Source organism: Staurois parvus, unplaced genomic scaffold (genome assembly GCF_062004578.1).
Source record: "Staurois parvus isolate SC_StPar_1 unplaced genomic scaffold, SC_StPar_1.0 ptg000500l, whole genome shotgun sequence".
Lineage (NCBI taxonomy): Eukaryota > Metazoa > Chordata > Amphibia > Anura > Ranidae > Staurois > Staurois parvus.
In genome coordinates, this window is record NW_028318296.1 from 141,603 (window position 1) to 166,075 (window position 24,473).

Here is a 24,473-nt window from a genome sequence, read left to right on the forward strand (position 1 = left end):
AGGTGATGGCAAACCAAATTACCAAAGTCAAATAACCTCTATAAGAACAGGTCCATAAGAACCCAAAAGACACATGTGCTAAAGATAGTTATTAAGAGGTTGTAGAATAAATTATCGTGTCACCCAATATTTGGTCTCCATTCAGTAGCCAAAAGAGGCATACAAAAAGGGGGGGTTTGTGAAAAGAGATTCACAGAAAAGCGGCTACATTATGAACAGAACGTGACACTCAGAAAAATTTCCAAAAATTATGCTTTATTACACATATATAAATATGACATATGGGCATTCGCCCTGGTTTACCATCACCTCAGTATGAGACAATACACACAGACCTAAAACCATATAAAATGACACCAAAACCGGTCTAAATGCATGTGCAACAGAAAAAATGACTACAAGAGTCTAATGTCCCTGTAGCACAGACACATAGGTGAACACTTCCCAAAGGAGGTGTATCCAAAAATTATACCATAGGCATACCATAATATAAGATATTATAAGTAAAGCAATACCATAATGGTGAATCCCAATTAGGGAATCCAAAAATTGTACTATGGATATGAATATCACATGTATGCAATGCAGCAAGCACAATATGCGTCAAGAAGAGAACAGCAAGCCTCAGGCCTGTATGAAAGAAGACATAAATGTCAAATATATGATACAATACATTCCTGTGCCGGCACAAGTGGTTGGAGCCCATTCATCTGTAATATAGACAGCTGTTTCCTAAAGCTCTTGAATGAGAATATGCCCCATTGATTCCCAGGATGGAAGAAAAGATGCAAAAAGCAACACTCTGCTTGAAATGGTTTCTTCACCACTATGTGTGGACTACACACCACTTTTCGTTGGAAACACAAGACACATCCCAATAGATCTTCTGCCTGTTGAAATATATGTGGTATATCTTGTTTCCTAAACAAAGCACCATGATGTCCCCATCCTGTAGTGAAATAAACAATAAGTGGGAAGTCACTGACAGAGCTTACACTCTATAAGATATAGGTCATATAGATCACAAGGACCATATATCTAATGTCCCGTAACAATCCACTCACCACCTGTGCTGTGGATAATAGGAATGAAAGAGATGTCCTTCATAGGTACTGCCATACAGAGCCAAAGAGGCCAAGGAACCACCGCTGACATCCGCCGATATACCGCGGGTTCCAGCCCCTTCTTGGCGCTTGTGCTGCTTAAGCTTGCCTCATGGCATGTGAAGATGGCTTCCTCCTTATGGGTCAGCGTGCGTTCCACCTAGTGCGCATGACCGGAAGTGACGTATCTGACGTATGACGTCAACGCGTTTCGCCGATGGGCGTATCTCACTCAGCTTTGTCAGGACCAATGAAACAACTGCATTTCAATTTCCTATTTATAGTGGGTAAAGACCCACCCATTTATGCAAAAAACTAGCCTGCAGTTGTTCCTAATGGAAGAAAAAAGGGGCTAAATACTTAGCACAGCTGCTGGTCATTATTGAATCGACAAAAAAATGCCGAAAATTCGTTCCAATATGAGGATCTCGACATTTCTAGATTTTGTTGCTGATGACCTTAAAAATCTTGAGTGGAAAATGCCAATTGGTGATAACCTTACCAAAAAAGAGAGAAAAGCTCTTAAAGAACTAAAAGAGACCAAAGATATTGTTATTAAGAGAAGTGACAAAGGGGGCAATGTAGTGATTTTGAATGAACAAAACTATGTTAGGGAGGTGAAGCGCTTATTGAGTGACTCATCCACATATAGGAAAGTGACCACGAATCCTTTTCATATGGTGGCAAAAAAACTAAATTCCATCTTAACACTAGGAAAAGAAGTGGGTCTGTTAACTAGAAAAGAATATGAGTATCTGAGAACTGAAGAATTTAATCACCCTACTTTTTACATTATCCCTAAAATACATAAAAATCAAGAGAATCCTCCAGGTAGACCTATTGTCTCAGCCATCAATGGTCCCCTAGATAAAACAGGGAAATATATAGATTTGTTTCTTAAAGATATGGTTCCGAATCTCCCCTCCTATGTAAGGGATACTAAAGATGTGTTGGCTAAGATCGAAAACATGATCATTAATGATAATTCCATTCTAGTGGGAATAGATGTGGAATCACTTTACACCTCTATCCCACATGAATGTGGTGTGAGATCAGTCTCCTATTTTCTTGATAAAACATATCCTACTTTGGGAGGACAGAATGAATTTATTAGTGAGCTATTGGAGTTTGCATTAAAACATAACTTTTTTCAATTTAATAATACCTTTTATCAACAAACTAGAGGTATTAGCATGGGAGCACCGTGGGCTCCGGCCTACGCATGTCTCCACTTGGGGTTTTGGGAGGAGCAGATTGTCTTCAGATCATCAAGATTTCTTGCTAATGTCCAGATCTGGTTAAGATATATAGATGATGTGTTCCTTGTATGGCGAGGAACATCTGAGGAATTAAAACTGTTTTTGGGAGAGTTAAATCAGAACTCCTTCAACATTGGACTCACGTATATATTTGATGAAAGATGTATTTCTTTTCTGGATCTGGAGATTAGACTTGAGAATGGAAGACTCCTCACAAAGACATACAAGAAACCTACTGCTGCCAACACCCTACTAGAGGCAAGAAGCTATCACCCGCGTTCACTGATTTCAGGGATTCCAGTGGGACAGTTTTTGAGATGTCGGAGAAATTGTTCAAACATCAATGACTTTAGGATGGAGGCTCAGGACCTCTATAGAAGATTTAGGGAAAGGGGATATTCCCACTCCCAAATTAGAAATGCTCGGAGACGGGCATATCAAACTGACCGCGAGGACTTATTGTCTCCCAAAAAGGATGTGAAGGCCAAATTGAGTGATCAACCTGTTAGAATGATAACCCAATTTGGAGCCCAATGGCAAGATGTAAAATTGATATTAGAAAAACATTGGAAGATTCTAACTCAATGCCCTAGACTGAGTAAGATTGTAGGTGAACGCCCCCAGATGGTAGCAAGAAGAGCACCAAATCTTGGTGACCTCCTTATTCATTCAGATTATCAACCATTAAAACAAACAACATGGTTAAAATCACGTACCAAGGGGATGTTTAAATGTGAAAAATGTCAAATTTGTAAATACGTGGATCGTACGGATTCCTTTCATGACTCAGGAAATAACACTCATTATAAGATTCAGAGTCTTATAAATTGCTCTACAGTGAGAGTATTATACATCTTAACTTGTCCCTGTAAGAAGATGTATGTTGGTAAGACCAAAAGACAACTTAAAGTACGAATAGGTGAACATCTTAGAGATATTAGATCAAATGACCCTAATAGTAATCTTGCCCAACATTACGCTAAATATCATGGAGGTAAACTGGACGGTACAAAAGTAAAAGGTTTCTATGCACTGCACTTCCCACAAAGGAGAGGTGATTTTGACAGAGAACTGCTTAAAAAGGAGAAACATTGGATATATAAACTTGATACATTGTACCCTAAGGGGTTAAATGTGGAATGTGATCTCCAAGTATTTTTGGAAAAATAGTTTTGTATGGCTATGTACCTTTCTATTGCCATATGGTGGTTAATTTATGGCATTCTTCTGTCTTTACAAATAGTTGGACTTTAGGTCAAATAATCCCAAAAATAAGCCTGTATGTATCGGGAATAATAACAAAAATATGGATGATCTTATGTTATGAGTTTTGATATAGCTCTAAAAAATGTAAAAGGATTGATTGTTTGGTTAATTGCTCCTCAGTACCTCCTCTCTTTAAATAATAACTACACCATAGGATGGATACTTGAGAATTGGGGTATTTTCGTTGAAATGACCCAATGAGAATTCTCGGGTTATATTGCCATCTTGTGGTGCCTTTTGGTAATTTACATTGTCTCCTAAAAAACTTGACTCAGTAAATAGACTTGTTGATTCTCTGATTAATATCGCCATCTTCTGGTTAGAATGTGATAAAAGCTTTAACTGACTGGTATATTTAATTCATGATCTTTTGATCAATATATGTATTGTTAGAATTGCTAAGCCTCTCCCCCCTCTGATGTCTCCAACCGTCTGTCTTTTTAATTATATTCAATAATGACCAGCAGCTGTGCTAAGTATTTAGCCCCTTTTTTCTTCCATTAGGAACAACTGCAGGCTAGTTTTTTGCATAAATGGGTGGGTCTTTACCCACTATAAATAGGAAATTGAAATGCAGTTGTTTCATTGGTCCTGACGAAGCTGAGTGAGATACGCCCATCGGCGAAACGCGTTGACGTCATACGTCAGATACGTCACTTCCGGTCATGCGCACTAGGTGGAACGCACGCTGACCCATAAGGAGGAAGCCATCTTCACATGCCATGAGGCAAGCTTAAGCAGCACAAGCGCCAAGAAGGGGCTGGAACCCGCGGTATATCGGCGGATGTCAGCGGTGGTTCCTTGGCCTCTTTGGCTCTGTATGGCAGTACCTATGAAGGACATCTCTTTCATTCCTATTATCCACAGCACAGGTGGTGAGTGGATTGTTACGGGACATTAGATATATGGTCCTTGTGATCTATATGACCTATATCTTATAGAGTGTAAGCTCTGTCAGTGACTTCCCACATATTGTTTGTTTCACTACAGGATGGGGACATCATGGTGCTTTGTTTAGGAAACAAGATATACCACATATATTTCAACAGGCAGAAGATCTATTGGGATGTGTCTTGTGTTTCCAACGAAAAGTGGTGTGTAGTCCACATATAGTGGTGAAGAAACCATTTCAAGCAGAGTGTTGCTTTTTGCATCTTTTCTTCCATCCTGGGAATAAATGGGGCATATTCCCATTCAAGAGCTCTAGGAAACAGCTGTCTATATTACAGATGAATGGGCTCCAACCACTTGTGCCGGCACAGGAATGTATTGTATCATATATTTGACATTTATGTCTTCTTTCATACAGGCCTGAGGCTTGCTGTTCTCTTCTTGACGCATATTGTGCTTGCTGCATTGCATACATGTGATATTCATATCCATAGTACAATTTTTGGATTCCCTAATTGGGATTCACCATTATGGTATTGCTTTACTTATAATATCTTATATTATGGTATGCCTATGGTATAATTTTTGGATACACCTCCTTTGGGAAGTGTTCACCTATGTGTCTGTGCTACAGGGACATTAGACTCTTGTAGTCATTTTTTCTGTTGCACATGCATTTAGACCGGTTTTGGTGTCATTTTATATGGTTTTAGGTCTGTGTGTATTGTCTCATACTGAGGTGATGGTAAACCAGGGCGAATGCCCATATGTCATATTTATATATGTGTAATAAAGCATAATTTTTGGAAATTTTTCTGAGTGTCACGTTCTGTTCATAATGTAGCCGCTTTTCTGTGAATCTCTTTTCACAAACCCCCCCCTTTTTGTATGCCTCTTTTGGCTACTGAATGGAGACCAAATATTGGGTGACATGATAATTTATTCTACAACCTCTTAATAACTATCTTTAGCACATGCATCTCATGGGGCTCCCTACTGACCCCGGGCCCTCGGACAGTGCCAGAGTTTCCAAATGGTCAGTTCGCCCCTTCCGCTGGGGTTCTTGCAGCTGATTGCAGACGGGTCATTTGCAAGTGTGAATGCTCCTGTAAGTAAATAGCTGCCATTGACCAGTGATCTCCTCCTCCCTGTGAGCATACATTGGAAGCTGAGTCAGAGCAGATTTTATTGGCCTTCTTCAGTATTAGAACAATATTAGGATGATAATATGTTCATCTTTGTGACTGAATATTGTTTTTAAACATCACTTGCTGCTGTGTTATTGTGTTCCTTTCCAGGCAATGAAATTCCCCACCTGAAAGAAGAGGATCCAGACCCAACCGGGAAGGAAAGGTTACTAATGGACAGCTTTGAAGAATTGCAGTATCTGCGCAGTGTCATCAGAGTGATGGAATTGAAATGCTGTAAGTGATTTTATCTGGGAGGCGAAAAAAACAAACAAACACAATTGGCCCTTTCATGGCCCTTTCATGGCAGACACAGATTCTTGGGGGCTAAAAGTTCACTACATGAAGTGTGTGTTAAACAAGATGACTTCTATTGACTCGCCTATTTGTTTATAAAATGCAAAATAAAATAGAATCTCACCCCCAGGGCTGCAGCTGGACCTTGTACAGCCTGTCTGACTGGATCCCCCCAAAAATATCAAAACAAATATTTTCACTAAAAATACACTAAAATCATTATTAGCGGACACAAATACAATATAACTAATACAAAAATCCTGCTGAATCTAAAGGATAACATTGTATTGAGGTAATAAATAAAGCTCAGTGTAAATGAGGTGTTGGGGATAATTCACATAGGTGCTGTGGCCTGTACAGTATGGGTCAGTAGTTTATGGGGCAGGGGCTGTGTGCAGGCAGCCTATGTTACACAATGGGGACGCAGCACATGTATGAACACAGCCACAGCTCCTAATTTGACAGGCGTGTGGGTGCAGGTATACAGCCTTGAACAGTGTGCATTTGGTGACGCTCACCCACCCCTGTATACCTATTAAACGTAGGACCTGTGGCTGTGTGCATGCCCATAGAGTAACAGGCATCTTCAGCTGCATAGACAAACCACTCATTCACACAGCCAGAGTACCTGTGTGAATGAGCACTTAGGGCTTGTTCACAAGTGAGGTTGTGGGGTGGAAAAACCTCACAATTGAGCTGCACTTTTACTGCTCCACAACCACTACACCTTTAGCTGCAGAGGCATTCACTGGGGATGTACACATGCCATGACTGCTTTGCTTCTTGGCTGTGGCAAGTATTATACCCCCGGTCCACACGTCCCATTCAAGTGATTGGTGCTGCTTTGCAAGCATCTCACAACGACATGCATTGTTCAGTTTTAAGTGCACTAGTGTGAGATGAAGGGGTTAAAGGTCACTGCCTATCAAATGCTTACTGAAGAGCGAAGAGTACAGGTAAGGGGTAGGTGGTAGGATAACAGGCACACAGTTGCAGGGTACAAAGAGGGGGTAGTTGGCAGGACAGCAGGCACACAGTGGCAGGTTACAGGGAAGGGTAGTTGGTAGGGTAGCAGGCACACAATGGTGCGGTAAAGGAAAGGGTAGTTGGTAGGGTAGCAGGCACACAGTGGCAGAGTACAGGAAGGGGGTAGCTGGTAGAATAACAGGTCCGGGCAGAGGGCAGTGAACTGGCATGCAAGGTGTACAGGATCACAAGGCTCAATGATTCAGGAGGGGGAGGGATGGTGGCACCAGGTAAAATCTGTCTCAGCCATCCCTGCCCCAGTTCACTCACCTCTGAAATCAGGTAGGATACGAAGGACGGTTGCTTAGGGTATGTAGCTGCCCCTCTGGCTCCAAGAACTGATCCCCTGTGGCTCCCTGGACCATCTGAAAGCTGATGGGGGGAGAAGAGGAGAAGCTGATTGTGCTGCAGGGGGAGCCACAGTGGGATTGGTTTTAGCAGTAAGGCAGTACAGCCAGCCCTCCTGCTCATCAAGTACCCGGACCACCCTGCTGAACTGATGGTCCTGGGCCCAATACAGCTGGGCCAGCTGTACCCCTTATTACCAACCCTGCCATTACCACAATTAGTCATTATCATGCAGCTTTCCTTTTATTGTAACAAATGATATATAACATCACTGCTTACTTTGCATCTCTCTCCAAAACATCTGAGTCAGAAAAGGAAGTTAGAACCCTTTTACAATAATCAGTTTTTGAATCACTTTTGATGCCTTCACATTGACTTATAATGCAAAGATGCAGCATGCAGGCCTATTCAAAGGGCAGTGCGCTTCTTGTTTTAAGAGATCTATAGCATTTAAAGGGATACATTTTTCTTTCGCTTTTTAAACCCCAAAAGTGCATCAAAAACTGATCAGAGTGAAAGGGCCCTTAATGCATCTGCCAGGTACTAAGATCACAGGAAAAACACAGGGAACAGATAGTTTTATTAAGTCCAGAAGCTGTCAGGATCTCTGGATCCAGCTGTCAGGAATGGACTTGCCAGTAATGGTGGGACTCACCTGCTTTGTGGGCTGCAGTACCAGGGCTGGCCAGCGGGTGCTCCCAGCAATCAGAGACTCAACCCTGCAGCCAGCCAAACACCTGAAGTTGATCATGCAGGTGTATTTAAGGGATGGCCAGACCTACAGTCTCTGCCTTGGTGTGTGGTTTTCCTGGGCCCTGTATCTTGTTCCTGCATTCCTGTCTCTGTCTGATTCGTTGCTGACCCTGCCTGATCCAGACCTCTGCTGACTTCTCCTGTTTCATCCCTGGCTTGTGACCCCGACCATTCTCTGCCTGACCCCCTGTACCTACCTGCCCGTTTGTTATTGACCCGGCCTGCCTGACGATGCTTGCATTGTATGTACTGTTATCTGTGGGTGGTTTGGTTTGGTTCGTTTGCACTGTGTTATGTTTTAGTATTGCACTGCGTTTATGTTTGTATTGTTAGTCTTTAATAAATTATATTGTTTATAACTTATCTGAAGCCTGCGTTTCCCTGTGTCAGTCACATACCTCTGGTCACACCCCGGAGCCCTGACACCAGCTCTGATTGAGGTCTGAATAAGGGAGTCTCTCCACACAAGGCCACCAACCCAATATATGTTGTATTGTCCTTGGGGCAAATTACTTCCTTCGCCCTCCTCCTTCTCATAACTGAATGGGCTCACAGGAAGTGCACTGAACGATGTTGAAGACTGGTGGCATGTAGTGGGCAAAGGAAAAGTAGTGCTGGAGACAGCTCCTGATTGAAGGTGAGTATGGCCACACAATCTAGGATTTTTATCCTTCTAAAATGATAGACAACACATTTTTAAAAAAATTAAGAAATTAGAGTCCTACTTTGTTCATGTTCTTCAGTTTTGTTTGTTACTTTGTTACTGCTCACACCTGCATGCACAGTGAAATGGATAGTGTTGTCTTATATTAACTAGTGACCGACCACAGATAGTCAAATGACGGCTGCACTGTGGCCGGCCAATTCTGGGAGGGTGTCATATGATGTCCTCCAAGAACGCGCACTCCTGCATGCCCCCGAGGGCGCGCACCCGGCAATTTCCGTGACTGCTGTGTCCTATGGACACAGCTGATCATGTGATCTGGTAAAAATCCAATCACAGCGGCCTTTTACCACATGATCAGCCGTGTCCAATGACACGCTGATCACCGGGAAATGCAATTGTCGGTTCTCGGCTGCACTTTCCTTACGCTGTCAAAGCGTAAGGGAAAGTACTGTTGAGAACCAGCAGTTGTCAGAGCAGGGATCGGCACCGATCATTAGGGCACTGATGATCAGTGCCCTGATCGGTGACCAGCAGTGCCACCCACCCGTGCCGCCCTCTTGTGCCCAGCAGTGCTGCCAGTCAGTGCCCAGCAGTGCCGCCAGTCAGTGCCCAGCAGTGCCGCCAGTCAGTGCCCAGCAGTGCCGCCAGTCAGTGCCACCCAGCAGTGCCACCAGAAGGTGCCGACTATCAGTGCTGTCTATCCGTGCTACCTATCTGTGCCCATCAGTGCTGCCTATCAGTGCAGCCTCATCAACGCACATCAGTGAAGGAGAAAAATTACCTGTTTGCAAAATTTTATAATGGAAACAAAGAAACTTTTTTTTTTTTTTTTTTCAAATTTTTTGCTCTTTTTTTATTTATGAGGCAAAAAGTAAAATACCCAGCGGTGAGTAGATACCACCAAAAAAAACTAGACAATTCTGGTATTGAGTGGCAAATGCCAGTCAAGCTCTATGTTGCCAGGCAGTGAACACAGGACCCACTAGAGGACATCGGGCCCTCAGGCCACCCTCATGGTCTGTTTCTGATTGTTTGGTCAGAGACATTCACACCAGTGGTCTGCTGGAGATCATTTTGTAGGGTTGTGGCAGTGTTCATCCTGTTCCTCCTTGCACAAAGAAGCAGATACCGGTCCTGCTGATGGGTTAAGGACTTTCTACAACCTTGTCCAGCTCTCCTAGAGTGCCTGTCTCTTGGAATCTTCTCCATGCTCTTGGGACTGTGTTGGGAGACACAGCAAACTTTCTGGCAATGGCAGGATGTGCCGTCCTGGAGGAGTAGGGCTGCCTGTGCAACCTCTGTAAGGTCCATGTATCGCCTCATGCTACCAGTAGTGACACTGACCCTAGCCAAATGCAAAACTAGTGAAAAACAGAAAAGAGGAGTAGGGAAAAATGTCAGTGGCCTCCACCTCTAAAACCATTCCTGTTTTGGGAGTCATTAATACCAAAGCAGCTGAAACTGATTTACAACCCCCTCTGCTACTTAACTGACCAGATCAATATCCCAGGAGTGTCATTGACTTGATGCTATAATCTGATTAAAAAGTGTTCCTTTAATTTTTTTGAGCAGTGTATATTGTTTTAAACATTACTTAGTGCTGTATGTTATTGTGTTTCTTTCCAGGTGGATACGTTATCATCCTGGCGGAAGGGAATCCAGTCCCAACCATGAATAAGAGTTTGACAAAATTCAGTTTTGGAAAATTCTTGTCTGAGCTAAATGATTTCGGTCTCATAAGTGATTTTGTCTGGGATACAAACACAATCGGCCTTTCCATGGTGAACGAAGTCCTGTGGGCTACAAGTGCACAACATGAAGCGTACCACAGTATGTGTGATGACTTCTATCAACTCCGCTATATATTTATAAAATGCAAATTAAAATACCTTTTCACCTCCCAGGGCTGCTGTTAGAAATCACGGGGCATCTCCTCAAAAATATCAAACTCATAATTTTACTAAAAATATACCTAAATGATTATTAGTAAACACAAACACAACTTATGAAATTCCTGCTAAATCTAAAATATAAAACTGTATTGCAGTAAAAACAAAAGCTCTGTGTAACTGAGATCTTGGGGTTCATTCAGATGGGCGCTGTAGCCTGTCCAGTGTGAATCAATTGTTTTTGTGGCTAGAGCTGTGTGCAGGCAGCCTATGTTATGTTATGGGTACGGACACAACCTCAGGCATAGCTCCCAACTGTAATATGTCTCTTTATTAAAGTATATATGTAGGAACACTCACATAGATAAGGTAATTGTAAGCATAAAAACCGTGGTTAACAGTAAGGTGGTATCCAGGGTGAAGAGCCGTCATCTATTTGCGGTATGGAGAGCTGCTTGAAAAAGGAGCGCACTTCCGCCTTCCACGGCCAGCGCATGCTCTGAAACGCGTCACAGTGCACCTTGGGTACCTGACGTCATCACGGCCACCTGGCTCTGAGGGAGGACGTGCACGCCAACCGGCCTCACCGCTGTTCCCGTCCAGCCACAACGCTTCTCCAGTAGCAAGCTGACCTCTCCATACTGCAAATAGATGACGGCTCTTCACCCTGGATACCACCTTACTGTTAACCACGGTTTTCATGCTTACAATTACCTTATCTATGAGAGTTTTCCTACATATATACTTTAATAAACAGAAATATTGCACTTAGAGGCGCTTCTCTCCTTCTCTCACCTACAGAGTCTGCTACAGTCTATTTGGAAGCCTTGCCCTCAGTGCTACACGGATCCCCACGCTCTTCATATAACAGCCATAACCACCACAATTACCCCATACTAAGAGTACCCAGGACTTCCAGCAGTGTTTGTGCTGATACACCCCCTCATTTTTTCTTAATAGCTCCCAGCTGTCCTTGATTTCAAGGGACTGTTCCTGATTTCGAATGTAGCACTACCCCCATGAGCATTGCTTGAGTAATAAGTTTGGGATCCCTGGCAATCTGAACCCCCTGATGGAGTCCACCCTCTGCTGACACCAATGTACTCTGCTAACCCAGGTAATTCGCACCTGCAAAATGGACTCACACACAGAGTAGTATAAACCAATGTGACGTTTATATTGAATTGCAGGGTAACTGAGTCAAGAATAACATAATAGCATTTGACTTGATAATAACTCTGGTCAAGGTCAGCAACTATGACCCAATGTATATCAACATACACAATAAATAACAGTATTTACCCTCTAGGGGACCACCCACAGTACATATACTGCGGCAAAGTGGCCCATGTGCACAGGATCAAGTTTATAAATGTCATCCTGTTTACTTGGTAGGGGGCTGTCCTACCCGCACCACCGATCACGGCCGCGGGTGTCAATCACCGGGTCCAGGCCAATATTACCAGCCGGAACCCGGCGATTGCCGGCAAACACTTACAGGGAGCACAGCTGCATTGTTTTCAATGGAGCTCTCCTCCTTGTCAGTTTTCAGCATACTGTTCCAGATTGCTGAGTTCAGTTTTTCGGAAGTGTGTAACAGTGAAGCACACACCCCCGCCCCCTAGTAAAACACTCCCCTCACACAGTTAACCCTTTGGTTGCCTTTTAATGTGAACCCCTTCCTCCCCAGTGCCATTTTTTTTTTTTGCACTGATCACTGTATTGGTGTCACTGGGGATGTCAGTGACCCCAAGTCAGTTCCCCCCCAGTGTCAGAATGTCCGTGCTGTGTTCTGCATGAGTTCCACCTATACATCCAGAACCTTCCTAGATTGCTTGGATACAGAGGAAGCCAGAGGCAGAACTTGGAGCACTTGAACACGCTGAGCAGGCATTACTAAACAATTGCAGCTCTCTCTTAAGCAGAAAGCCTAAGTAAATTCTCCTAACAGTTCTCCTATCAAGCAGGGGAACCAACTGTACTCTTCTTATCCTAGCTCCTATCTAGGAGGGTGCTACATACTATTTAAATGTCATTTTCTTGGAGTTGGGCTTTAGTTATAAAGATTTTGAACTATAGACTGTAGATGTGATGTGTACATAGATGTGCAAAGGTTCTGGCAAAAGTGTGAATTTTCTTGAAACCTTCTGCAATTCCCAGCTTTCCATACCAACTCTCTGGAAAAACTACCTGACACCGTCAATAAAGACAAGAGAAAAGAGCTCCTCTCTGAAATAGATGGAATGGAAGAGGACATCATGATGAATGAGCCGTGTAAGTGTTTTCTTTTAATATATATGTTTACAGCTGCACAATCTGCACAAATAATACATCTGTTAGGACATATAAGTTTGTGGGGGACATTCACATGAATTCAAAATACTTGTAATGACACCGTTCTGGTAGTAGTTTCCTTAAGAACTACCTGCGCCTAGCTCAGACAAGCATTTGCACCAGTGATTGTAACATTGTCCACACGTGTTCCAAATTCTCACAGCTCCAACTACCACCATATATACTGCGAGCAGGCAGCACACCCAGGCATCGTTCTGCTGGGTAACTTGATTGACAGCTGTAATTGGAAGTGAAGTGGGAGCCATGGCCCTGCTGTTAATAGAAATTGCAGTTTCCTTTGTTAATGTAAGTTCATTTTTAACCACTAGGGGATGCCCACAGTACATGTACTGCTACAAGGCGGCCCCTGTGCGCAGGATCACGTATATAAACAGGATCCTACATTTTGGGGTAGGGGGTGCACGCGACCATCCTACTCATGGCACCGATCACGGCCGCGGATGTCAATCGCCGGGTCCCAGTCGGTGATTACCTGCCGGAGTCTGACAATTGCCAGCAAACACTGACAGGGAGGAAGGCTGCATTGTTTTCAATGGAGCTCTCCTTCCTGTCAGTTTTCAGCACACTATTTCGGAATACTAGGCACAGCCTTCCAGATCAGTGTGTAACAGTGAAGTACACCCCGCCCCCTAGTAAAACACTCCCCTCACACAGTTAACCCTTTGATTGCCTTCAAATGTTAACCCCTTCCTCCCCAGTGCCATTAGTACAGTGTCAGTGAGGGCTTTTTTATGCACTGATCACTGTATTGGTGTCACTAGGGATGTCAGTGACCCCAAGTCAGTTTCCCCCCAGTGTCAGAATGTCCACCGCAGTCCTGCCATAAGTTGCTGATTGCCACCATAAGTCGCTGATCACCACTATTATTAGTTTAAAAAAAAAAAAATCCAGTATCTATACTGCCATTTGTGCGCACTATAACTTTCATGTAAATCAATTACCGTATTTTCCGGCGTATAAGACGACTTTTTACCCCTTGAAAATCTTCTCAAAAGTCGGGGGTCGTCTTATACGCTGGTATACGGCATGCTGACACTTTTTAGGGGCCGCCGCCCCCCCCTTCCAATGGAAGGGACACTAAGTACAGGGGTGGGCAGGGGCTGCTGTCTCTTACCTGGCTCCGGTCCCGCGACGATCCGGTCCAGGAAGCACGGCTGCTCCTTCATTCGGTTTGGCCACTGGATGTTCACGCAGCTGCTCGGCTCCGCCTCCTCACCGGTGATTGGCCGCCAGAACTGTAGCTCAGGAAAGGCACACAGGCGCAATGTTGGGACACTATTTCTCCCACTGACACCAATGTTGGGACACTATTCCTCCCACTGACACCAGTGTTGGGACACTATTCCTCCCACTGACACCAATGTTGGGACACTATTCCTCCCACTGACACCAATGATGGGGCACGATTCCTCCCATTGACACCAAAGATGGGGCACTATTCCCCCCACTGATACTAATGATGGGGCACTATTCCTGCCACGGATACCAATGATGGGGCACGATTCCTCCCACTGACACCAATGATGGGGCACGATTCCTCCCACTGACACCAATGATGGGGTGCTATTCCTCCCACTGACACCAATGATGGGGTGCTATTCCTCCCACTGACACCAATGATGGGGTGCTATTCCTCCCACTGACACCACTGATGGGGCACGATTTGTCGCTCTGACACCAAGGATGGGGCACTATTCCTCCCACTAATACCATTGATGGGGCACTATTCCTCCCACTAATACCAATGATGGGACACTATTCCTCCCACTGACACCAATGATGGGGCACGATTCCTGCCACTGATACCAATGATGGGGCACGATTCCTCCCACTGACACCAATGATGGGGCACGATTCCTCCCACTGACACCAATGATGGGGTGCTATTCCTCCCACTGACACCAATGATGGGGTGCTATTCCTCCCACTGACACCACTGATGGGTAACAATTCGTCGCTCTGACACCAATGATGGGGCACTATTCCTCCCACTAATACCAATGATGGGGCACTATTCCTCCCACTAATACCAATGATGGAGTACTATTCCTCCCACTAATACCAATGATGGGGCACTATTCCTCCCACTAATACCAATGATGGGACACTATTCCTCCCACTAATACCAATGATGGGACACTATTCCTCCCACTAATACCAATGATGGGACACTATTCCTCCCACTAATACCAATGATGGGACACTATTCCTCCCACTAATACCAATGATGGGGCACTATTCCTCCCACTGACACCAATGATAGGGCACGATTCTTCCCACTGGTGTGCATTGGAAGAGGGGTAGTCTTATACGGCGAGTATAGCCCAAACACTACATTTTAATAGGAAAAGTAGGGGGTCGTCTTATACGCCCAGTCATCTTATACGCCAGAAAATACGGTAATTTACACGTGTTGGGATTTTTCTTAGCAAAGACATGTCGCAGAATACATTTTGGACTAAATTTATGATGAAATTTGATTTTTAAATTTTATTACTGGACATGTTTTATAGCAAAAAGTCCAAAATATTGTTTTTTTCTCAAAAATTGTCGGTCTTTTTTTTATAGGGCAAAAAATAAAAACCGCACAGGGGATCAAATACCACTGAAAGAAAGCTCAATTTGTGTGAAAAAAAGGACGTAAATTTAATTTTGGTGCAGCATTGCATGACTGCGCAATTGTCAGTTAAAGTAACACAGTGCTGTAACACAAACCGATTCTGTAACCGCTTCCTGACCACCCTATACAGAAATACTGCTACAGGGTGGCACGGGTGTGCAAAATCACATATATATAATAAATACGTGATTCGCGTACCTGTGGTTTTCATGCCCCTCCCAGATGGTGTCAGATTGCATGTCAGTACACCAGTAATCACATTTAACCCCTTGTTTGCCAGGAACACGCTCATACACAATAAACCTCCATTGCTAGTTTAGTGTCTGAACAGATCAATATCTTTGATTAGATCAGCACTATACCAGCATTCACATTAGTATAGTGTCCCCAAAAACACAGCGTTAGCGGGATCAACCCCAGCACCTGCCAGCACCCGGTTTTCTCCCCCAGCAAGTGCAGTGTCAGTAGGTCTCTGTCACTTGATACATTGCACACAAAACCACAGTGTTGGCAGAATCAGGCCTGATCTCTGTTAGCACTTTCCGGTAAATTTTGATGACTCTCATAGGCATCAGAGTGCCAGTACTAGTGCCATGCTACCTTTTGGTGAACTGGCGAGCACTAGTGGCGTAGTACATCCTGGTCTTTCACATACCTCTTAGATTGTAAGCTCCCAGGATCAGGCCCTCCCAACCCTCTTGTATTGAACTGTATTGTTGCTGTAATGTCTCCCATTATATTGTAAAGCGCTGAGCAAACTGTTGGCACTATATACATCCTGTATTATAATAATAATAATACCAGCACTGCAGTATGACTTGGTGACGTGGCGAGTCCCATAAGTGCAGTACAAGCTGGTGCGGAGGCGAGCACAAGTATTGTCCCGCAACCACCAAGAATTCGCACACAGGCCAGTAGAGCACCTAGTATCCTTCCGAATGTGCTTGCAAATCCCAATTGGTAGCCCACAAATTCTGCAGCACCCGTACTTCCCCCATTCACTGACCAACCTGGAATTCAGGTGGAAACAGCAAATTTAACTACTCCCCTTGATTTTTGGAGCTGTTTTTCACAGAAGATCTGTATGCATTGATTGTGGATCAAAACAATTTATACGCACAACAATTTATCGCCGTCAACCCAAATTCAAATCTTGCCAGATCATTTGCATGGAAACCCATTACGGTTTCAAAATTTACATTTTTTTGGGGTCTAACCCTCAACATGGGCATTACTAAAAAAAAAATGAATCGCGGTTGTATTAGTCCACAGACCCGAATCATCAAATGCCCGTGTTCTCTGCAGCCATGGCCAGGCATAGAAATGAGAGTATAATGTGTTTTATGCATTTCAAAGACAATACACTCTGTCATCCTCGGGGTAACCCTGAATTTGACCGGCTCCACAAAATTCAGCCCCTCGCAAATCACCTTAAACAAAAATTTGCAGATGTCTATACTCCCCAGCAAACAAATCTGCGTTGATGAGTCCCTCATTAATTTTTCTGGCCGCCTTGCATTCAAACAATTTCTCCCCAGCAAGCGTGCCAGATATGGGGTCAAGATGTAGAAGACCTGTGAGAGGGCAACAGGCTATACATATAAGTTTTGGATTTATGATGGAAAAGATAGTCACGTGGAGCCCGCCCGGATGCCCAGACTACATGGGGAGCAGTTTGGGACTTGGTGTCATCCTTTTTTATTATGGGGTACCACTTATATGTGGACAATTTTTATTCAAGCGTGCCACTATTTAGACATTTATACAGTCTTAGAACTGGTGCAGGTGGCACCCTGTGACCTAATGTGTGTCCACCATTAGAAGTGGGTGTATGCAGGGCGGTATATTCTAATGGTGGGCATACCACACACTAGTAGAGATTTCTTTTCATTTTTTCATTCAGTCCACAGGCTGCATCCAAAAAAAAAAAAACATAGCATCCCAACAAGGATCAGCAATGTACTGGTACATCCCTGGATTTTTAATGGTTATACGTACTGGTACATCCCTGCTTATACCAGGATGATGCCTACAGCTGCAGGCATCATCCTGGCATTGTATTTTTCAGCCAGCGATCGGCTTTCATGTAAAAGCAATCCTAGTGGCTAATTAGCTGCAGGATTGCTTTTACAAGCAGTGGGAGATGATAGACCCCCTCCCCCGCTGCCTTCCACGGTTTTCTTGGGCAGTCCCGTGCCAGCGGGGGAACCTGAGAATGCAGCCAGTGTTTCTGCCAGCTGATCATAGAGCTGATTGGGAACCAAAATGGAGCCAACCATCTCTACAGTATAAGAAATGGGAAGCCTCGAGCATTTCATCACTTCAGTTTTGCAGGATATAAACAGCACCATTTGTAAATTGGGAAAGCATCTGATCACACCGATCTTGGTTTGACTAGATAATGTAAGGGCAGAGGAGATATCCAGAATCTGATAGACCCCAGATTTCTCAAAAAAGAATATATGACAATGCCCATTGAAGTTATAGGGGATATTTGCATTCCCTGTGATAGCATTAAAAGTGCTAAAAAAAATGAAAGGAGCAGTGCAAAAATAATTAAAAAAATCAAAATAACTTAAAAAAAAAAAACTCGCAACCCCCCCTCCCCCATGTACGCACACCTGTGTGTGCGAGCATTGACCCTGTGCCAGTATGTAAACAGTGGTTCCACCATGCATATGAGGTATCGCCGTGAATGTCAGATCAAGGGCAGTAATTCTAACACTAGACCGCCTCTGTAAATCTAAAATGGTAGCTTGTATTTAAAATGTTGCCTATGGATATTAAAAATGTATGCAGTTTGTCACCATTGCACGGGGCATGTGCAGCTTTAAATCATGTCATGTTTGGTATCTATTTACTTGGCATACCATCTTTTATATGTTACCAAATAATTGGCCAATATGTTGTGTTTTTGTGTATTAAAAGTAAAAAAAGTTTTTTTTTTAATTTGCATTTCAAAAATCACTGCGTGAGTAATATATGACATAAAAAATTGTAGCACTTACCATTTTATTCACTAGGATGTCTGCTTTAAAAAATATGTAATCTTTGGGGTTTTAAATTAATTCCCTAGCAAAAAATACAGATTTTTTTTCATGTGACCAAAAAGTGTCAGAAAAGGCTTGATCTTCAGGTGGTTAGAAGAGTGAGTGATGTGTGGCATAAACTTCTTATGCTGTGCATAAAATGCCCCCACCCCCCAAAGCAACCCCTTTTTGGAAAGTAGACACCCCAAACTATTTGCTGAGAGGCATGTTGAATCAATTATTTTTTTACCACAAGTTTTAGAGAAATTACAAAAAAAACATTTTTTTTTACACAAAATTGTCACTTAAATGATTTACTGCTCACACATGCCATGGGTGTATGTGCAATTACTCCCCAAAATACATTCTGCTACTTCTCCCTAGTATGGGGATACCACATGTGAGAGACGTTTTGGCAGTCTAGCCAAGTACAGGACCCCAAAATCCAATAAGCACCTTCAGGCTTTTAAAAGGGCTTTATTTCCTCATTACACTTCCTGACTACCTATCAGCTTATTTTTCATATCTTGTCTGTTGCCACAAGTTTTTGGAAAATGAAGAAAAAAAACAAAAATATATTTTTTCTTTTTTTATATTTCAAAACCTTGTGAGAAAAAATGAGATCTGCAAAATACTCACCATGCCTCTTTTTAAATTCCTTGGAGTGTCTACTTTCCAAAAGTAGACCATTTGGGGGGGTTTGGTGCTATCCTGACATTTCAGGACCTCCGAAACTGTGATAGGTAGTGAGAAAGAGAAATGAGGAAGTTACGCACTTTCCGTGTTTCAAAGTGGTCATTGGATTTCAGACTCCTGTATGCGGCTAGGCTCCCAAAATGTCTCACATGTGGTATCCCCATACTCGGTAGAAGTAGCAGAATTTATATTGGCGTGTAATTCCACATATACCCATGGCTTGTGCGAGAAATAAATATTTTAAATGACAACTTTGAGTAAAAAAAGAAAAAAAAAATGTTTTTCATTTTCCAGAAACTTGTGTAAAAAAAAATAAATCTTCCATGGACTCAATATACCTCTCAGCAGATAGCTTAGGGTGTCTACATTCCAATGGACTGCAGACATAATACAGGAGATGACTATAGACTGCAGACACCGTACAGGAGATGACCAGAGACTGCAGACACCGTACAGGAGATGACCAGAGACTGCGCACATAATACAGGAGATGACCAGAGACTGCGGACGTAGTAGAGGAGATGACCAGAGACTACGGACATAGTACAGGAGATGACCAGAGACTGCAGACATAGCACAGGAGATTACCAGAGACTGCAGACATAGCACAGGAGATGACCAGAGACTGCGGACATACTACAGGAGATGACCAGAGACTGCAGACATAGCACAGGAGATGACCAGAGACTGCAGACATAGCACAGGAGATGACCAGGGACTGCGGACATACTACAGGAGATGACCAGAGACTGCGGACATACTACAGGAGATGACCAGAGACTGCGGACATACTACAGGAGATGACCAGAGACTGCAGACATAGCACAGGAGATTACCAGAGACTGCAGACATAGCACAGGAGATGACCAGAGACTGCGGACATACTACAGGAGATGACCAGAGACTGCAGACATAGCTTTTTCGCTTCATAAGACACACCTAGATTTTAGAGGAGGAAAACAAGAAAAAAAATATTCTGAACCAATGGACTGCAGACATAATACAGGAGATGACTATAGACTGCAGACACCGTAAGGAGATGACCAGAGACTGCAGACACCATACAGGAGATGACCAGAGACTGCGCACATAGTACAGGAGATGACCAGAGACTGCGGACGTAGTACAGGAGATGACCAGAGACTACGGACATAGTACAGGAGATGACCAGAGACTTCGGACACAGTACAGGAGATAACCAGAGACTTCGGACATAGTACACAAGATGACCAGAGACTGCGGACACTGTACAGAAGATGACCAGAGACTGCGGACACAGTACAGGAGATGACCAGAGACTGCGGACACAGTACAGGAGATGACCAGAGACTGCGGACACAGTACAGGAGATGACCAGAGACTGCGGACACAGTACAGGGGAAGACCAGAGACTGCGGACACAGTACAGGGGATGACCAGAGACTGCGGACATAGTACAGGAGATGACCAGGTACTGTGGACATAGTACAGGAGATGACCAGAGACTGCGGACATACTACAGAGAGAGCAGAAGCAGAGAGAGCAGTATGTGTTGAGATGACCTGTCTTTTCTGGTTGTATTCACTATGGATCCCATCATGAGCAGAGTGCGGCACATTCTACCATTTTGTCCTTCACGCAAAACCTGGAACTCACTGCGCTGGTGTACCGGGTCCATTTGAATACATGGAAAACGCTTTGCATGTATATCTAATGATGAAAAAAGGCTCTGGACAGCATTTGGTTATGGAGCAGTTAAAAACGCTTTTTTTTTTTTTTTATAAATATTTATTAATTTTTCACTTCATATACAAGTCATTTCAACATTTCTATTAAAATATTTATCAAAAACATATTTTCTCCTTATATAATTTATTCCTATATATGACCTTCTTTTCTTACCATCCCCCCCTCCCATGCTCCCCCCCCCCTCCCTCCAACCCTCCCACGCTCCACATTCTCTCTTCTCTCATTTACTCCATATAATTCTGTTGTTCCTGAATCCAATTCTAAACCGACTACCAGGGGCATAGTCACTTCATCTATTTCACCCTTTCTTTATATTCTCCCCATCCTTTCCATTTTTTATTATAAATCTCCAGCTTGTCCTCGTGCATATAATACAATCTTTCTGTCCCGGATATCTGAATTACTCTACCCTTCCAATCTTCCTCAGTTGGCACTTCTCTTTTCTTCCAGTACCTGGGTATCAGGCTTTTTGCTGCGGTTAAGTAGTACCATATTCCTGAACTCTTATAAGCTTTCACTGGGAGTTCTGAGATATGGAGGAGACATAATTCTGGATCTAATCCTATATTGATATTAGTGATCTTCCTTATCAAGTAAACTATCCTTCGCCAAAACACCTGTATTTCTGAACACTCCCACCAGATATGATACCACGTGCCCTCCTCTCCACAACCTCTCCAACACATCTGGGAAATTTCTATATTCATCTTGTGCTCCAAATAGGGGGTGATGTGCCATCTAATCAAAAACTTATAGTTTATTTCCACTTCTCTCATACTAATATTTTCGTGAATTAATGTGAACATATTCTTCTTCTCCTCCTCCTCTATTTTTCTTCCCAAATCTCTTTCCCATTTCACTATGTGTATTAATTTTGTGTCTGTGTCAAGTTCCATTAATATCTTGTGTATTTTTGCCATTCCGTGTCTACCATTTCCCCGTGACTCTAAAATTCTCTCAAATGGATTCCAGTTTTTTCTAGTAATTACAGGCTTAGGAAGGCTTTAAAAAAAATTCTTCAGTTGGTAATATCTTAATCTATCCATCTTATTAAAGACTTCACCCTTTCTTTCCTCCATATTCTTATATGACCCAATTTCCTCTCCTACCATTATATCTCTCAATTGCCCCTCCTGTTTTATAATCCATTTCCCTGCTATACTATCTTTACCCGGGATGAAATATTTTGTGTTCCTAAGTGGTATTAATTGTGAATTAAAGACCCACCCCTTTTGTCTATGTAATAAATCCCATTCTTTTAAGACATTTAAGGTGTACGTACTTGTGCTCTCCTCTAATTCCCTATATTGTGCAGGTACCCATATACTATTACTCAAATTTATTCCACTCAGTGCTTTCTCAATTTTAACCCAACTTTTCTCCGGATTATGAATCCAGTCAAAGATTCTTGCAATAATTCCCGCTTTGTAATATCTCTTAAAATCTGGTACCCCCAATCCTCCTCTTTCTTTACTTCTAGTCAACGTTTCCTAACCTATTCTAGGCTTTTTATTTCTCCATATACATTTTATTATCATTTTCCTCAGTTCTTTAAAATATGCCTCTGGGAGTTTGATTGGGATCATTTGAAATTTATATAATACTTTGGGGACAATTACCATCTTTATCAAGTTTATACGACCTATCCACGATGGGTTTCCATTTCTCACTCTTCTTAACTCCTCCTTCATTTTATTTAATAACGAGATATAATTGGCTTTATAAAGGTTCTTATTTGAGACTGATAGTTTTATTCCTAGATATTTTAATTCTTTATCTCTCCAAAGAAAAGGGAATTCCTCTTGTAGTTTTTCTTTTGCACTATTTTTGAGATTTATGTTTAAGATTTCGGTCTTTGTCGGGTTAATTTTCAGGTTCGACAGGTCTCCGTACTCCCTCAATGCTTTCATTAAATTTGGTAATGATGTTCTAGGGTTACCAACATAAAACATCAGATCGTCCGCATAAGCCACTACCTTATGTTCTCTATCTCCTATCCTTATTCCCTTTTATGTCGATGTTCTTCCTAATCCTAGACAATAAGGGCTCCAGAGATAGCACATATAGCAATGGAGACAATGGACATCCCTGTCTTGTACCATTTGACATCTTAAAATACTCTGATCTTCCTCCATTTACCATTATGGTAGCGGTAGGCCCTCTGTATAACTCTACAATCCAGCCTCTCATTCTATCTCCCATTCCTAACGTTTCCAAAGTGTCCATCATAAAACCCCAGCTCACTCTGTCAAATGCCTTCTCAGCATCTATTGACATCAGTATCATTGGGGTTTTCCCTTTTTTACCCGCCTGTATAAGCAACAATGATCTCAAAGCATTATCTCTACCCTCTCTTCCCGTGACAAACCCTACCTGGTCTCCATGTATCCACTCCGGCATCAGCTCTTTCAGTCTATTTGCCAGAACCTTTGTATATATTTTAGTGTCTACATTCAGCAGCGCTATTGGACGATAACTCACACATTGCGAGGGGTCTTTATCCTCCTTCTGTATCAATACTATATTCGCCTGTAAATACTCTCCCCTCATCTCCATCCCGTTCCCCAAGGCATTCATATAGGTCTTCATTTTAGGTATTAAAAGCTCTTTATTTTTTTTATAGTATTTGGCCGTATATCCATCCAGACCCGGCTTTTCCCTCCCGCCATGCTTTCTAATGCTATTTTTATTTCCTCTGAAGTTATTTCTGCCTCTAAAGAGTTCAGTTGTGTTTCTCTTATTTTCGGTAGGCCTGCCTCCTCTAGATATTTCTTTCTTTCCCCTCTATTTACCGTTTCCATTTTCTTAAACGTATCCTGGGGTATAATGTTATACAGATCATTATAATATTCTTTAAATGTTCTAGCAATATCCTTGGTTGAATGTACAAATTCCCCCTTGGGATTTCTTATTTTCTCAATATAATTTCTATTTTTCTTCTTTCTTAAAGTTCTCATTAAATACTTTCCCGGCCTGTCTCCCCATCTATATCTTTCACTTGTTATTTTATTAAAGATTCTTCTTTTTTCCTCCTCCATTACATTCTCTAATTCTTCTTTCTTCTTTATTAACATCTGCATTATCTCCTTGGATCTTTCCCTTTTATGCACCTGTTCGAGATCATATTTTTCATTTAATAATCTATTTATCTTTTCTGTCCTTTCTTTTTTCTTTTTTGCTCCCATTGCAATGAGTAGACCTCTGATATAAACTTTATGTGCTTCCCACACTGTTGCAACCGAGACATCCTCTGTTTCATTCTCTTCAAAAAACCATTCAATTTCCCTCTCAATTCTTTGACCAATCTCTTCCTCCATGAGAAGTGCCTCATTCAACCGCCATACATAACCTTCTCTCCC

General features: G+C 42.6%; 1 protein-coding gene across 1 annotated transcript in view; it reads left to right on the forward strand.

The window, feature by feature from the left end:
* The window catches only part of LOC149452041 (uncharacterized), an 860,283-nt gene that overhangs the window by 43,718 nt on the left and 792,092 nt on the right, over positions 1-24,473 (forward strand). The window contains exon 4 of the mRNA XM_089689852.1: positions 12,847-12,960. Within this exon, the coding sequence (XP_089545978.1) occupies positions 12,847-12,960 (114 nt within the window). The remainder of the gene's footprint in view (positions 1-12,846; positions 12,961-24,473) is intronic.